Source organism: Mustela lutreola, chromosome 17, assembly GCF_030435805.1.
Source record: "Mustela lutreola isolate mMusLut2 chromosome 17, mMusLut2.pri, whole genome shotgun sequence".
Classification (NCBI taxonomy): domain Eukaryota; kingdom Metazoa; phylum Chordata; class Mammalia; order Carnivora; family Mustelidae; genus Mustela; species Mustela lutreola.
Genome location: NC_081306.1, coordinates 41,269,078 through 41,286,149, shown reverse-complemented (window position 1 = coordinate 41,286,149; position 17,072 = coordinate 41,269,078). Strand labels below are relative to the sequence as shown.

The 17,072-nt window shown below is 56.5% G+C and overlaps 1 protein-coding gene across 2 annotated transcripts; it reads left to right on the top strand.

The window, feature by feature from the left end:
* Nucleotides 1–1,224: 1,224 nt before the first annotated feature.
* TFR2 (transferrin receptor 2) lies at nt 1,225–15,670 on the top strand. 2 transcript variants are annotated; one of them, XM_059154835.1, is made up of 18 exons: nt 1,225–1,524; nt 1,772–2,021; nt 2,130–2,316; nt 7,778–7,918; nt 7,992–8,103; nt 8,210–8,332; nt 8,692–8,808; nt 8,940–9,079; nt 9,358–9,521; nt 10,319–10,438; nt 10,955–11,037; nt 11,113–11,176; nt 11,263–11,330; nt 11,415–11,491; nt 11,571–11,655; nt 11,744–11,971; nt 12,258–12,398; nt 14,895–15,670. In XM_059154835.1, exons 1-18 carry the CDS (start codon nt 1,486–1,488, stop codon nt 15,177–15,179), a joined length of 2,424 nt encoding a protein of 807 aa, XP_059010818.1. In that variant the 5' UTR covers nt 1,225–1,485; the 3' UTR covers nt 15,180–15,670. The 2 variants fall into 2 exon arrangements, with proteins under 2 accessions (XP_059010818.1, XP_059010819.1); XM_059154836.1 differs by lacking the exons at nt 1,225–1,524; nt 1,772–2,021 and having other exon boundaries at nt 2,131–2,316; nt 7,723–7,918.
* The last annotated feature ends 1,402 nt before the right edge of the window (nt 15,671–17,072 follow it).

Below are 17,072 nucleotides of genomic sequence, written 5' to 3'. Positions count from 1 at the left end.
ACACCAAGTCCCTCGGTGATCCCGCGGTGGACGCCGGGGCAAAGTCTGCGGGCCGGGGCAGAGCCCCGGGAGCCACCGGAGCCTGGAAGCCTCAAGTTTCAAAGGGACCGCGACCCAAGGAGGATCACGCAGCGAGGATCCGGCAGAAGCCCGCGAGAACGGGTCCGAGCTTGGAGCGGGGTTGGGGCGGGAACAGGGTGCTGGAGACCCGACCCTGAGGCAGGGGTGGGCGGAGCCGGGGGCCAGTCCCGGGGCTGGGTTTGGGCGGGGCCTGAGGCTGGGGCTGCGGTGGGCGGGACCTCAGGTGGGAGGCGGTGCCTAAGCCTCCGCGGACCTGCGCTCAGGCTGCGCGGCGTCTTCCTTCGGGTCTTGGTGGCCAAGAATGCGGCAGGGACTGGGGCACTAGTGCGCCCCAGCAGCTCTGAGTTTCTCTCCTAATTTGGGTAGGAGCTGAGGTTTCCCAAGGGAGACCCCGACACGGGGCCCCTGAGCCCTTCTATTCCAGAGCTACTTTTCTGGGGGTCCTCGCTAGGGCTTGGGGACCAGCACCCATGTGTGAAATTCTGGGTAAAACTTAGCAGTTCGTGCCTGTGATGTGTTTCTGGGGTGCCCAGACCCAAAAGAGGTAGAAATCAAGTCCTTCTGTCACCAAAGAGAGAGGTGCCCAGAGAAGGCCGTGAGTTGTTGAAGGTCATCCAGTTGTGCTCAGGTCTTGACCAGGACTTTCCACCAATGCCTGGTGGGCTTCGACCCGCAGATCCTGGAGAACCCCGACTTGGAGCGCTCACTTGTCTCACTTAACCTTATGCTCCCACCCATGCCCCTCCCTCCGCAGAAGTTAATGGCTTGAGACCCACTTTTCAGCCTGATTTTAATGAGACAGTCATCTGCAAGGCCAGACCAACCCCCAGGTCACACCACTGTGACCAATTCAGTTTAGGATTGCTTGGGGGCAGATGTTGGGAGCGGGGAACTCATGTGTTACAAGGCCCGGCTGGCTGTGTGCTCTGTGCACGTGCTTGGTGGGCCTGCAAGCCGGATGACTTGAGGGGGAGCGAGGTTTTCATGGCGGGGGGCTTAGGAAGGGGTCCCCAAGGACAGTGGGAGGGGTGGAAGCAGGAGCCGGCATCCTTATCTTTTTGCACTCCCCCACCATCAGTCCCCCCCTCCCCCACCCCTGACCGGAACTAGGAGGCCAAAGTCTGCCCCAAGGTCAAAAAAATTGATTGTTTTGCCGGGAAGGAGCGGGAGAGGGACTGTGGAGGGATTGGCAGGGGACGGCACAGCCCCTTGTCCTCTAGCCTGGGCTGGGGGTTCATATCTGGAAGGCTGGACTGAGGCCAGGACAGTGCCCCCACCCCTTTTGGGGGGAGAAGAACAGCTTGGGCCCAGGCTGCCTGCCAGGGCTGATAAGGGGCCCTCTTGGGGCTCCCACAAACGGTTTATCACTGTGGGGGGAACGGCCGGCAGGGCTCAGGAGGGGGCATGAGCATGGAGCGACTTTGGGGTCTACTTCAGAGAACGGTAAGACCAAATGGGTTGGGGGACACTCTAGGCCTTCTCTCCAGGTCCTTCCACCCCCCCCCCCCAAACCCCAAGGCTGGTCCCTCCCCTTCCCACCGCCATCTCTCCCCTCTAGCTTGCCTCTGGGGACCCTTTCCCCTGCCTTGTGCTCCTTTGGCACTCCAGAGCCACTGACCGTTATGGCCAGATCCTACCCCCTGTGCCTCTTTCCCCAGTCTCATGCCCACCGTGCCCCCACCCCCTGCAGCAAAGGTTGTCCCCACGACCCTCTCAGACCATCTACAAGCGTGTGGAGGGCACCCAGCAGTGGCGCCTGGAGGAGGAAGAGGAAGAGGGGGAGGAGGGGGCTGAGCCAGCAGCCCACTTCTGCCCCATGGAGCTGAGGGGCCCCGACCTGGGCTCTCGAGCGGGGAGGCAAAACCTTGGACTCTGGGCAGCAGCAGGACGAAAGGCTGCCCCCTACCTGGTCCTGACAGCCCTGCTGATCTTCACTGGGGGTGAGAGTCTTCCCGCCCCCACCAGGGAAGGGCCTGGGTTGGGGGGATTTACGGAGTCCGGAGTCCGGAGCGGGGCGCCAGGGGAGTCTCCATCTTGCCCTCCCCCAGCTTTCCTTCTGGGCTACGTGGCCTTCCGCGGGTCCTGCCAGGCATGTGGGGATGACGTGTTGGTGGTCCCCGAGGACGTAAACTATGAGCCGGGCCCAGACTCCCACCAGGGCACCTTGTACTGGAGCGACCTCCAGGCCATGTTCCTGCGGTTCCTGGGGGAGGGGCGCCTGGAGGACACCATCAGGTAAGGATCAGCCTGTCCCCTTCCCCTGGCCTTGAAAACCCTCATTCACTTGGTTGGACTCCGCTTCCTTTCCTCTCCTCCTAGGACCCTGATGTGGGGTCGCTTCTGAGTCCTTCCGCTCGCCTCCCTGGCCTCCCTGTTCAGTGTGGTCCTGGGAAGGATGCCTGTTTGGAGCCCAGGGGAGGGAGAGTGTTCTGGAAAGAAGAGAGCAAAGGGCGGGACGCCTGGATGGCTCAGTGGGTTAAAGCCTCTACTTTGGGCTCGGGTTTTGATCCCAGGGTCCTGGGATCGAGCCCCATATCGGGTTCTCTGCTCAGCAGGGAGCCTGCTTTCTTTCCTCTCTCTGCCTGCCTCTCTGCCTACTTGTGATCTCTGTCAAATAAATTTTTTTAAAAAATTAAAAAAAAAAAAAAAGAGGGCAAAGGGCTTGGGGTCTGAACAGCACGCTTGGGAGATTCGGGAGCGAATGAGGGAGAGCATAGGGGGCCAGTATGCAGATAGGAGGCAGGACAGATCCAGAAAAGTCCTGAATGCCACATCCCGGGTCCGTGGATTTTGACCTGGGACTGTTGGGAGCTCTAGGGGCTGGGGGCAGAAGGAGGGGCGGGGGAGCTCTGAGGAAGGATATTTTGAAAAATCAGAAAAAAAAAACAAAACAAGAAAAAAAAATGAGAAAGCAAATGCATTCAAGAGCACAGACCACCCCCCTCCATCTACATTACGGGAGAGAGATGCCAGCCAGAGGCAGACCACACGGGGTTTCTCTTGTTTTGCTGAGGTCACTTTCCCCATTGGGAAGGAGCTGCCCAGGCAGGTCCAGAGAAGAGGTAGAATCACCAGGAGCACTATCTTGGGTCAGGAATAGTATTTCAGTGGATTCTCCTGGGGTTTCTAAGTAGAAGCTCACATAAGCTATAGACAGTAAGAGATAAAAAATTTCTTTCTCAATGGTTATACCCTTTCTTTTTCATTGCTTTATCACATTAGAGAGGACATGAATTTAGGTAATGATGACAGGAGATAGGCTTGTCTCCTGACTTGCATAGAAATTTTAAAAAAGATTTTATTTATTTATTTGACAGACAGAGATCACAAGCAGGCAGAGAGGCAGGCAGAGAGAGAGAGGAGGAAGCAGGCTCCCTGCTGAGCTGAGAGCCCAACATTGGGCTCCATCCCAGGGTCCTGGGATCATGACCCAAGCCGAAGGCAGAGGCTTTAACCCACTGAGCCACCCAGGTGCCCCTGGATTTTTTTTTTTTTTTCAAATATTTTTCCAGAATGTACTGAAATGATCATCTGATTTTTTTGCTTCAGTTTATGTCTGTATGTTTTTAGTGTATGTTTCTGTTGTAATTAGTATTGATAGATTTTTCTCATCTTCATGGGATCAGTGTGAAACTTGATCAAGGTGTATTACTACTCTTTGCATACACTGGACCCACCTTGCTCAAAGACCTTGCGTCTGAGCCATCAACAACATGCGGGGCCTCCTCATTTTCTTGAGCAAGAGTCGGTCTTCTGGGTGCAGGCTGAGCAGGCGGATGGTTTGTCAGGTCCCACGGGCAGGTATGGCACCGGGGATGCCATCAGAGGGCAGGGAGGCAAGAGGGGGGTGGTGAGGGGGGCGAGCAGTGAAGGGATCCACCATTCCAGGGTGGATGGAAAAGGAAGGAACGGGATAGTCTGGAGCACTCAGTGGGGTTGAAAAGCAGGCATAGGGGAGGGTCAAGAAGCAAGCCGGAACCTGAGAAGATCTAGTCAGAGAGTGGGATATTGGAACTTTTAAGATTTATCTGATCTCCCAGGTTCTATTTATCTGCATGTGTCCAGCACCTAGCCCAGTGCCTGGCATTTAAGTTGGTGCTCAGTAAATCCCCAGTGGGTAAAGATTCCAGAGATGGAATTCTGAGTAAGCACAAGCCCGATGTGGGTGTGGCAAGGGAAGTGAGTGGCTAGACTCAGTGACACTGATGAGGTCATTCATTCATTTATCCACCAAATGTCTTTGAGCTTGTACTATGTGGCAGGTGCTCGGCTAAGTAGGTGGGGTTAGGGTTAAGTGGAGAGAACAAAAGTCTGGGCTATGTCCTTATGAAGCTTACAGCCTGTGGGGGAAAATCAGTACTGAACTAATAATCACTTTCATGACAATGTATTTATTACTACAGTCACTGTTTCAAAGGAAAAGTAAAGGATGTGGGGAATGACTATAACCAGGGGAACCCGACTTAGATTAGGGGCCAGGGAAGGCTTCCTGGAGGAGGTGATGAGCTGAAGCCTGAGGGGTGAGTTGTTCACCAGGCAAAGAGAAGGTAGAAAAGCATTCCAGGTCAGAGAAGAGTAGGTGCAAAGGGGCTGGGGTGGGAAATGGTGGCTTCTTGGAGGAAGTGAAGGAAGGTCCATGTGGTTGTCTGAAGGAGAGCAGAGGGGTCCGGTATCCAGACAAGTGGTGGGACAGACCCAGAAAAGTCTTGAAGGCCCCATCATGGACCTTGGATTTTTGACCTGTGGCCTCAGGGACCTGTGGTGTCAGGGTGGATATAGCTCAGGCCATAAAAAGCCTTAATATCTACCCAAACTGCTTTGGATTTTATTCTAAGAGAAAAGAGAGAAATAAAGACTTTTTTTTTTTTTTTTAAGATTTTATTTATCTGAGAGTGAGAGCAAGAGAGAGAGAATTGGAGCAGTGGGGAGGGGCAGAGGGAGAGGAAGAAGCCGGCTTGATCCTGGGACCCTGGGATCATGACTCAAGCCGAAGGTAGACATTTAACCAACTGAGCCACCCAGGTGCCCCAGAAATGAAGACTTTAAAACAATAGAATATCATGGTCAGTTGGGAAGGGGAGGGGTTTTTAAATTTTTTTAAGGTGAGTGCCAAGAACAGTTTATAATATTCCTGACATGGTGGTTCAGCGTCTCTGTGAAGGGCTTTTTTTGGTTTGGTTTTGTTTTTTAAAAGATTTTATTTTTAAGTAATCTACACACAACGTGGGGCTCAAGCTTAATAACTCTGAGATCAGGAGTCCCATGCCCACTGACTGAGCCAGCCAGGTGCCCCAGTGAAGGGCTTTTTAAATTTCCCTCCCTAGCCCGTAGCCCTCTTTCCCATCCCCTCCCCCAGAAGCAACTCATCTTTTTTTTTTTTTTTTTTTTAAGGTTTTATTTATTTATTTGACAGAGATCACAAGTAGGCAGAGAAGCAAGGGGCGGGCAGGCTTGAGCAGAGAGCCTGATGCGGGGCTTGATCCCAGGACCCTGAGATCATGACCTGAGCCAAAGGCAGAGGCTTAACCCACTGAGCCACCCAGGTTCCTCTAGAAGCCCCTCATCTGATGTTTGCTGTGTGTCTTTAAATTCACACATGGCCTTGCTATACATGTAATGTTTTATGGGCACATGTAGATTTTTCAAAACATAAATGTTTGCCTAAAATCCTCTGTGTCCATTATTTTAAAAGTTAAGCCATATGGAAAAATATAAAGGGGAAAGTTTAAAAAAAAATCAGGGGCGCCTGGGTGGCTCAGTGGGTTAAAGCCTCTGCCTTTGGCTCAGGTCATGATCCCAGGGTCCTGGGTTTGAGCCCCACATCAGGCTCTCTGCTCAGCGGGGAGCCTGCTTCCCCCTCTCTCTCTGCCTGTCTCTCTGCCTACTTGTGATCACTATCTGTCAAATAAATAAAATCTTTTTAAAAAAAATCATTCCAAGAGGCACTGCTTGGATGTAGCTATCTCTGGTGTGTGTTTTTAATTTTGAGAAACTTTTTTTTTTTTTTTAACTTAACATGGTGTTTTCAAGGTCTATCCATATTGCAGCGTGCCCATCAAATTTATTGTTAGGCACAGGAATTCACACTGCGCATCACGTATTTTACAAACACACTAAAACTAACACAGGCTAGCTCGCTCTTTCTTTCTTTCTTTTTTTTTTTTAAGATTTTATTTATTTATTTGACAGAGAGAGATGACAAGCAGGCAGAGAGGCAGGCAGAGAGAGGAGGAAGCAGGCTCCCCGCTGAGCAGAGAGCCCGACAGGGGGCTTGATCCCAGGACCCTGGGATCATGACCTGAGCCGAAGGCAGCAGCTTAACCCACTGAGCCACCCAGGCACCCCTCTTTCTTTCATTTTTAAGATTTTATTTATTTGAGAAAGAAGAGGGAGAGCATGAACAGGGGGAGGGGCAGAGGGAGAGGGAGAAGCAGACTTCCTACTGAGCAGGGAGCCTGAGGAGGGGCTCCATCCCAGAACCCCAGGGCCTCAGGACCCCAGAACCCTGGGATCATGACCTGAGCCAAAGGCAGACGCTTAACGGACTGAGCCATCATCTGAGCCTGACAGATGCAGTTTCAAACAGATGCTTGAGCTCCTGGATTGGGCTGGGAGGAGGCGGCAGGGATGGCACCGAGAAAGCCCCCCTGAGCACGAGCCCTGGGGTGCAGGGGTCCTCTTGAGAGCTGAGGGGTGGAGGCTGGGACTAAGGCACATCCTGCACACGGATTTCGAAGTGGCAGCATGGACTGAGGGGACCGTGTGTCGAGAGGAAAATGCCAAGCCAGATGCCAAAGTCCTTGATGAAAGCAGACAAGGGACAGATTGGCTGGAAGATAGGGCAGAAGAGGGGAGAGCTGGATGGCAAAGGCTTCAAAGGGGGTTTACCGGAGGAGAGATGGTCGGAAATTCCAACAGTGGAGCGGGGCGCTTGCTTCTGCGCCAAGCCCGGGTGGTATACGAACCCGAGTTCTCTCCTGAGCCCAAGAGCCCCATGGGAGACCTAGCCTCTCAAGGGACAGCTTGGGTTTCTGCCAGAGCAACAGGTAGAGGGGTACTGGATGAGGATGCTGAGGAGGGAGGAGTCTGCCTTGGAGCGGGCACAGGTGAAGTCCATGGCAGGGAGACGGGGGTGGGGGGCTGGGGGGGCCAGTCTGTGGCAGGAGTGAGATGGAAGAATAGGGGGAAAACAGGCTCACTTAGGTAGTGACAGTGGAAGAAGACAAGGGACCCGCTATCCTATCAGGAACCATAGTATCAGATGTCTCTGTTCGGTGCAGCTGGAGGACGGGGGAGACGGAGGGCTGCCCCTGCCCACTTAGTCCTTCAGAAGAAAAGCGTTTTCATGGGTGGCCAGTGTGCATGTGTGTGTATGTGTGTGTGCACGTGTGTCGGGGGGCCGTAGATAGACTGGTGAGTTTGCCTGGGCAAGGAAAAACCTAAGGGATGGTGGGCAGGATAGCACGGTATCGGATGCTAAGGCTGCAAGCAGAAGGAGGTGACCTTAGAGATAGCCCAGGTGGTGACCGGATGAATGGTGATGGCCTGGGTCAGGGAGAGACTTAGGAGCCCCTCGCCGCCCAGAGCCCAGGGCGACCCCACGTCTCTGGCATCATTCCCTCCTCCCGCCCTCTCCTCCAGGCGTCCAGAAGTCCCTCTCCCCTTCCGCTCCCCAATCCCGCCTCTTCCCGCTCAGGCAAATCAGCCTTCGGAAAAGGATGGCTGGCTCGGCGGGGATGGCCGCTCTGGCTCAGGACATCCGGGGGGCGCTCTCGAGCCAAAAGCTGGACCACGTGTGGATGGACACGCACTACGTCGGGCTGCAGTTTCCCGACCCGTGAGTGCGCGGGGGGGGGGGCGCGGGGGGCGCGCGGGGGGCCACGGAGACGCTCACCACCTCTGCTCTTCAGTGCTCATCCCAATACCCTGCACTGGGTCGATGCGGCTGACAAGCTCGGGGAGCCCCTGCCGCTGGAGGACCACGACGTCTACTGTCCCTACAGCGCCACGGGCAATGCCACGGTGAGCGCCCCCTGTCCCGCCTCCAAGTCGGGAACAGCGCGCACCCTTTCTCGGGTGGCGGAGGAGGGACCCGGAGGGCACGCCTTACCGACCTCCCCATCCCCAGGGAGAGCTGGTGTACGCCCACTACGGGCGGCCGGAGGACCTGCAAGACCTGCGGGCCCGGGGCGTGGAGACGGCGGGGCGCCTCCTGCTGGTGCGCTTGGGGGAGATCAGCTTCGCCCAGAAGGTGAGCGTCCCTGAATGGGGGAGTGGCGTGGAACCGGGATGGATGCGGGGCTGGGGAACAGGATAGCAGCGGATGGGACGCGTCTAAGAGGCTGTCGGAGAGAGAAAAGAGAGAACCAAGTGGGTCGTAAGAAAATGCTGGGATGGGGAACAAACACGGAGGAATGCAGAGGACAGTGGGACAGTGCCAAGGCACTGGGAGAAGGAGGGAAGATGAGGGTCAGGCGGTGCCCACAGGCTCTCTGTGGTTCCATGACAGCGGAGCGGAGACCGTGTTACTTCCCTTTTCCTTGCTTCTCCTGCCCTTACAACTGGGTGCTCTCCAGGAGAAGGAGTCCGTTAGCCACCCCCCTTCCCCAGGTGGCCAGTGCCCAGGAATTTGGGGCCGGAGGAGTACTCATATACCCCGATCCAGCAGACTTCTCCCAGGACCCACACAAGCTCGGCCTGTCCAGCCACAGGGCTGTGTATGGACATGTGAGTCTGGGGGAGCCAGCAGTGGATTCTTGGAGTCCCCAGAACTGGACCTCCTTGTCTGGGATGAGGCTGGTAGGCTACCCCTGGGAGCCCAGCTCCCAGCTTTGGTGTGGACATCCCTTTCCTCGCAGGTGCATCTCGGAACTGGGGACCCCTACACGCCTGGCTTCCCTTCCTTTAATCAAACCCAGTTCCCTCCAGTCCAGTCCTCCGGCCTCCCTAACATACCCGCCCAGCCCATCAGTGCGGACATTGCCTCCCTCCTGCTAAGGTGAGGGGCCTGTGGGGGCCAGGGTAGGAGGAGGAAGGGAGACATAGCTAGCCTGTAAAGTGCTTTTGCATGAAGTAGGAAAAGGTTGATCTTCTGCGTGGGCTCAGCCTCAGTTTGAGCAGGACACAACCTGCACAACTGTCCACGGCAGCAGGCAGAATGCAGAAGTCGAGCTGGAGCCAGAAGGTGGGAGGGAAAGCGCAAAGAGGGAGCTCTGGGCTCTTCTACAGCCTGAGCCTCTGTGTCGCTTCTGACCCTTTCTGCCCACCTCTCTCCAGGAAGCTCCAAGGCCCTGTGGCCCCCCAGGAGTGGCAGGGGCGCCTCCCAGTCTCCCCTTATCGCCTGGGCCCTGGGCCAGGCTTGCGTCTCGGGGTCAACAACCACAGGGTCTCTACCCCCATCAGCAACATCTTTGGCTGCATCGAGGGCCGCTCCGAGCCAGGTGTGCTAGCTTGCCCAGCATCCCCTGCAGCCAGAAGTTGGGGAGCCACCACTCATGAACCCTGGCTGGAGATGGGGGTGGGGCAGGTGGCCCTGGGGGCGTGGGCAAGAGTGGTGCTCAGTGGAGGGGGCGGCAGGGCTGAGCAGGGAGGGAGGCTGGCGAGTTGAGGCTGATCTGGGACCGAGAGCGGTGGCAAAGAGTAGATCCCATGGTCAAATCTGATCAGAAATGGGATGGGCAGCTTGGCACAGTAGTGAGTTCTCTGGCACGGGACGGGAGCAAGCATGAGTTGGGTGATCTTACAGCATGAACGGGACTTCCCATGAGATAGATGAACCTTTCAAACCTAACTAGATGTAGAGAGCAATGGGCAATCAAAGTGGGTTTTTGAGCCAAAGAGGGTGGTAGCTACAAGCGCTGATGGAGAGACACGGTGTGTGTGTGGGGTGGTGTGGTGGCTCAGAGGAGAATGCGGGAGCAGGGGCGGGGTGGATTAGAGAGAGGCGTGAAGGAGGAAAACCTGTCAGGACTTGCGCAGGACATGGCCCAGCCAGGGAGGTGATGGAGTCCAGCATGAGGCCAGGCACCCTGCTGAGGGAGCAGGCCATCCAGGCAGGGCCGAGGGGAGGAGGGCCACTCTCCTTGAGGACAGCAAGGATTGCAGGGCTGTGAGGTGGAGAGTTGTGGGGGTGCAGGACTGGGAAATGGTGGGGAGGCCCCGTGAGCACGCACCCTCCCGGGTCGTCTCTGGGTTCTCCCAGTGTAAGGACGTAGACCCCAAGTCTCCCCTCCTACAGATCACTATGTTGTCATCGGGGCCCAGAGGGATGCATGGGGCCCAGGTGCGGCCAAGTCCGCCGTGGGGACGGCCATCCTGCTGGAGCTGGTGCGGACCTTTTCCTCCATGGTGAGCAATGGTAAGGTCAGGGCCTGGGCCGGGCAGCTGGGGCTGTGGCCCGAGCCAGCACAGGGCAGAGAGGCAGGCGGGCACAGGCTAGAGAGTGGCCAGGCAGACCTGGGCTCCAAACCTGGCTTCCTCACATCCTAGCTGGCGCCAAGCAAGTCTCTTCTCCTGTTTCCTGCTGCAAACAGGAGAGTAGAGTGGGCCCTTGAGCAGCACCAGGGTCAGGGGCGCTGACTCTGCTCAGCTGAAAATCTGCATGTGAGTGGACCCAAGTGGTTCAAACCCAAGTTCAAGGGGCAGCTGTAGTAATGGTCCTCGGTCTGAGTGAAGCATTAGGCAGGAGACACCAGAGGAAAGCTAGCTCCGTCCCTGTGATAGTGGAGTCTGGGCAGACCAGGTGAGGTGGGCTGGGCTGGGGGCTCAGTGGGAGGGACGGAGAGACCCCAGGGCCGCAGGACAGAAGACGACAAAGGTGCATCGCTGCTGGGCCTCCAGCGGAGCCCGTCCTCCTGACCCGCTCTGCTTCCAGGCTTCCAGCCCCGCAGGAGTCTGCTGTTCATCAGCTGGGACGGAGGGGACTTTGGGAGTGTGGGCTCCACGGAGTGGCTGGAGGTAATGGGGGGTCCAGGGCAGGGGGTCAGGCAGTGGGGAGGAGGGGGGTTTAAACTCCAAGTCCCTCACCCACAGGGCTACCTCAGCGTGCTGCACCTCAAAGCCGTGGTCTACGTGAGCTTGGACAATGCAGTGCTGGGTGAGTGGGGACGGGGGGCACCCGCTGGGTGCACGGTGGCCGCAGGGCCCAGCCTAGAGCCTGGCATCCTTTGTCCCTCTCTACAGGCGATGACAAGTTCCATGCCAAGACCAGCCCCCTTCTGATCAGCCTCATAGAGAACATCCTGAAGCAGGCAAGAGCCTGGCCGGGAGCCGGGGACAAAGGGAAGCTGGTGGCAGCCAGCGCCTGACCCGTGCCCCGTGTCCTGCCCCCCCAGGTGGACTCCCCTAACCGCAGTGGGCAGACCCTCTTTGAGCAGGTGACCTTCAACAGCCACAGCTGGGACGCCGAAGTGTAAGTTGGGGCCAGGAAGGCGGGAGGACAGCTGTGGGGGGAGCCGAAGCCACACGCCCTCCAACCTGCCCACTCCCAGGATCCGGCCGCTGCCCATGGACAGCAGTGCCTATTCCTTCACGGCCTTTGCGGGGGTCCCTGCCGTCGAGTTCTCCTTCATGGAGGTGAGACTTCCTGGCCCTGCCCCAGAGCAGCAGCCCCCCGGCCCCTGTGTCCCGTGGCCCTGCGCCAGCCCGCGCCCTGTCCCGGCAGGATGGCCAGGTGTACCCGTTCCTGCACACGAAGGATGACACGTACGAGAACCTACACACGATGCTGCGAGGCCGCCTGCCTGCTGTGGCCCAGGCTGTGGCCCAGCTCGCGGGGCAGCTCCTCATCCGGCTCAGCCACGATCACCTGCTGCCTCTGGACTTCGGCCGCTACGGGGACGTGGTCCTCAGGCACATCGGCAGCCTCAACGAGTTCTCCGGGGACCTGAAGGTCCAAGATACAAACCCTGCTCCTGGCTTCTGGGGGTGGGGGGACGCTATATCCCCTTAAAGCGTTGCCCCGGCTCCTCACAGTCCTTAGGGTCTAGTCCCCTCTGGCAGCCCGGCCCCTTGACTCCTGCCCTACGACCCAGCTGGTACCCTCCCAACCACCCAGGTCTTCCCTCTCCCAGCATCCCGCCCCCCTACAGCCCCTCTTCCTGCCAGCCCCGGGGGTCCCAGCCTAGGCCGGGGTCCTGGCCCCCGCGGCTGGCCCCAGTCTGCAACTCCACCCTCAGGCCCGCGGGCTGACCCTCCAGTGGGTGTACTCGGCGCGCGGGGACTACATCCGCGCGGCAGAGAAGCTGCGAAAGGAGATCTACAGCTCAGAGGAGAGGGACGAGCGGCTGATGCGCATGTACAACGTGCGGATCATGCGGGTGAGGCCCCGCCCACCCCTCCCCCCCCTCCCCATCATACATATACACACACACACACACAGGGCCCTCCACTGCCTCCTCACCCCTCTGGAGGGAAAAAGCATGTACACGATCGTCCACCGTACAAGAGGCACAAGCTTCTGGCCCAGGAGGGGCAAATGCTTAAGAAATTCAGAGCAAGGAGAGCTCTCTTCCTCCTGGTAATAAGGCGGGCGAAACCCAGAGAAGCTGCCTGGGGGAGGTGTCCGGTAAAGTTATACAAGACCTTAGTCCTTGGCCCATTCCTCCAGCTTAGTTTTGAAGACTTTGCAACCCACACAACATCTCCTGTTCCATCCCCCCTGCTTCCTTCCATTTCTTTATGCCAAGAACTCGGTCTGGCCACCCACTGATTTTGGAAAATGGGCTAAGTCGGGGCTGTGGGCATGGGGGAAAGTCTACAGGGCAAAATTAAAAACTGGAGCATCCTCTGTGAGTGTAGAGTAGACAGCGGACCCTCAGTGTATGCCCGACATTGAGTCCTCCTTCAGTCCCTGCCTGTTTTCCTTGGCATCACTCATTCTTTCTGTTTACCAACCCACCCCTCTTGCTCTTTCGCCCTTGCTCCTTTCTCCTGACCCCCCTCATTCTCTCTCTGTAGTTTCCTCTTGCTCCCCACTTCCTGGCCTCTCCACCTCTCCTCCCTGCTGTCCCCTCCACTAAGACACCAGTGATCCTGCAGGTGAGACAAGAGATTGGGCCTGGTTCCTTCTCATTTACAGATCTTGTTCTAACCCCTGCTGTCCCAGACTCCAGGAACACAAAATGATCCTCCCCTCGCCTGACCCCCTAAGTAGCTACATGCCCCCCATCTGTGCGTCAGAGACATGATTCACACTCAGGGCTGGAGAGTTTAAGAATCAGTACTTCAGAACCAGGAGCAGAGAGCTGGGCCAGACCCAGGGAAGGTCGTGGCTCTAGACCAGGGGTTGGTAAATGATAACCCGTAGGCCAGACTTGGCCTGGTGCCTGTTTCTGCAAGTAACGTTTTATGGAAACACAGCCACGCTCATTGATTTTCATATTGTCTATGGCTGCTTGTGTGCTGGCTGTGGTGGTCAAGTTTAGCATTTGCAGCAGAAACAACATGGTCTGCAAAACCAAAAATATTTACTATGTGCAGAAAAGGTTTGCCAAGCCCTGCTTTAGACCATGACGTTGGCCTTGAAGAATGAACAGAACTTGGGTCGGTGCAAAGAAAAGTCATTTCGGAGTGGAGAGGCCCAGAGTAAGGGTGTGGTGGGGACACAGGCCTGGTTGTCCTTAGGAGCAGCGTGTGGGCTAGGAGAGCCAGAACAGAAGCCTGTGGAGAAGCAGGGGGCAGAGGTACACCAAATAGTGGGATAGAGTTCACCGATGAGGAGCCTTGAATGCCAGGATGAGAAGTTTGGATTTTTAAGGGTCCAGGCATCAAGGAAATTAGGAAGGTGTTTGAGGAAGGAGGTGATGTGGGCAGAGTGGACTTTTAGGAAGGATTTGGCCAGGGTGTAAATGGAGAAGAGGGAATGAAGTTAGCAAAGACCGAGGTCTGGATGAGAGTGTCAGGTTGCTGATGAGCGGCAGAAGATGCCGCCCGTGGGTGAGGGAACTGGAGTAGAGATGACAATTTTCCTGGGGAGGCACCCACCCACCCAGTGGGTATTGGAAAGTTCCCCAAGGGATTCTTTTTTTTTTTTTTTAATGATTTGTTTTATTTATTTGAGAGAGAGAGAATGAGAGAGATAGAGAGAGCATGGGCGGGGCAGGGGGGCAGTCAGAGGGAGAAGCAGACTCTCCACTGAACAGGGAGCCTGATGCAGGACTCCATCCTGGGACTCCATGGTCATGACCTGGGCCCAAGGTGGTCACTTAACCAACTGATCCCTCCAGGGGCCCTCCCCAAGTTGATTCTGATACGCAGCCAGAGAAGAAAACTAACGGCGTGTAGGTAAGGAGATCAGAGAGTGTAGGTCGAACCCTGGGCTTGGCCATGGGTGGTAGCAGAAGGAACCAGAGAGGGTGGAAAGAAGGTGCACGAATCCGGCTAGGAGAGAGGCCGTCTCTGGAAAGACGTTTTGCAGGGAGGACAGACAGACAGGCACTTAATTAGGGCTGGCCAGTCCCTTTGACTTTTGACTCTGGGCTGTGGACGTTCCTGGTGTTGAGGGGGAATGCAGACCATAGACTTCTTTGAGGCTTCAGCCGGGTAAGTGAATGGGTGAAGAGGGAACACTGGGGAGACGTGGATGCAGGCTTGGAGGCCCAAGGCTCAGAACGGGATAGAACCCAAAACACAGACCCAGGACGCATCCTACCCAGCTGCTGGTGACGTCAAGGAATGGCCGCCCCCGATTGGGTAGCCACAGGGAGGTGGGACTTGAAGCAGCTGCAATGGTCCCAAGCTGGGTGGGGAGTTGCTGTTCTGGCCCGCGCTCTCGGCGGAACCCCCACCCCGACCTGATCCCCTTCTTGGCGCAGGTGGAGTTCTACTTCCTGTCCCAGTACGTGTCGCCGGCCGACTCCCCGTTCCGCCACATCTTCCTGGGCCGCGGAGACCACACGCTGGGCGCGCTGCTCGACCACGTGCGGTTGCTGCGCTCGGGCGGCTCTGGAGACCCGGGGGCCACCGCCTCCAGGGTGGCTCCCGGCCTGGGCTTCCAGGAGAGCCGCTTCCGACGCCAGCTGGCCCTGCTCACCTGGACGCTGCAGGGGGCCGCCAACGCACTTAGCGGGGACGTCTGGAACATCGATAACAACTTCTGAGGTCCATGGTGGGAGGGTGCGCGGGGGGGTTGCGGAGAAGCTGGGGCTTATGCCCGGAGCTCTTGCTCTCCCATTAGAGTGATTTCTGGGTGATGGGGGTGCCTAGTACCACCTGTCGTTGCCGGCCGATTTCTCATCAGCCCTTCCCGTCTCTGCAAGGGGCCCAGCCGAGGTGCCAGCGCAGACACTCACCCCCAGGCCTTGCAGTGTAGGAGCAGGTGAGCTGTGCCTTCCACGATGGGCCGGCCATCCTGTCAGCTAATCTGAGAGCATCCCCGTGCTCATCGCACAGCCCTTCCCCTGCAGGAAAGGGGGTCCCCCACACCTAGCGACGCCTCTGGAAGGTTTCCTAGGCCCTGGGAAGGGGCCACCCCTCTTAGTGGGAGAATGGCTGGAACTGTAGCCTATAGCCCCAGCAGGTGGTCTGTGGCGGGAGGGGCTGGGGTTTGGGCCTGAATAAACTGGACGGTGGCATCTGTTCTTTACAAACACCTTTATGCATGTTCCTTACTCTCTCCACCCAGTCGTCCCTCACTCGAGACAGGGAAGGGTTGGGCAGAAGGGCCAGAGAAGGTAGAAGTAGGAATGCTCTCTCTCCACGTCTTGGGAGGCCGCAGGCTGGGCTCTCACGTCCAAGCAGCTGCATAAATCCTGGGGCTGGTCTTTGGGCTACTCCGTCCTCTTTTGCTCCCAGTATGGCACAACAGGTCCTACCCTGGTTCCAGCATGAGCCTCTGCCTTTGCGCCTGCGCACCTCCTTGAGCCCCTCGATCCAGACTGGGTTCTCAGGAGCCGGGAAGAGGGTCAGACCCTCCTCAGCTATTTCCTTCCCTGACATACTGTCCAGAACAAATTTCCCAAAGTGGCTTCTTGGCCCTTTACCTTGTCCATTTGCTTCTTGTAGCACACAGAATAGTGGTCTGGAAAAAGATGTTCACGTCGTAATCCCCGGAACCTGTGAGTGAATGTTACCTTACACAACAAAAAGGACTTTTTGGACGTGATTCAATTGAGGATCTGGAGATGGGGAGTGTTTCGCGCTGAAATGTGTCCCCCTCACCAGAGCTGAAGCCTGACCCTTAGTATCTCAGAGTCTGTATTTGGAGACAGGGACTTAGGTTTGAATGAGACCATTACGGTGGGCCTAATCCAATCTAATCAGGGTCCTTATGAGAAAATTTGTCACAGGGGCATCTGGGTGGCTTGGTCAGATGTCAGGCTCTTGACCTCAGCTCAGGTCTTGATCTCAGGGTCATGAGTTCAAGCCCTACACTGGGCTCTGCACTGGGTGTGGAGTCTACTTTTTAAAAAGGTGGGGGGGGGCACCTGGGTGGCTCAGTGGGTTAAGCCGCTGCCTTTGGCTCAGGTCATGATCTCAGGGTCCTGGGGTCGAGTCCCGCATCGGGCTCTCTGCTCAGCAGCGAGCCTGCTTCCCCTTTCTCTCTCTGTCTGCCTCTCCATCTACTTGTGATTTCTCTCTATCAAATAAATAAATAAAATCTTTAAAAAAATAAAAAATAAAAAAAATAAAAAGGTGGGGGGTCCCTGGGTGGCTCAGTCAGTTAAGGGCCTGCCTTCAGCTCCGATCATGACCTTGGAGTAATAGGTTCGAGCCCTGCATCAGGCTCTCTGCTCAGCAGGGAGCCTACTTCCTCCTCCCTCTCTCTGCCTACTTGTGATCTCTCTCTGTCAAATAAATAAATAAAATCTTAAAAAAAAAAAAAGGGATGCAAGAGGAGCAGAGGTGGCAGCAAAGGCGACGTGGCAGCAGAAGCAGAGAACAGACTTGAGTCTGTCTTAACAACCTCATCTTGCTGATTTTGGTCCACAGTCAACAACCTGCCAGTGTCACCGGCTGCCCCCTTTCCTTCCTGCTCCCTTGCTCTGCATCTG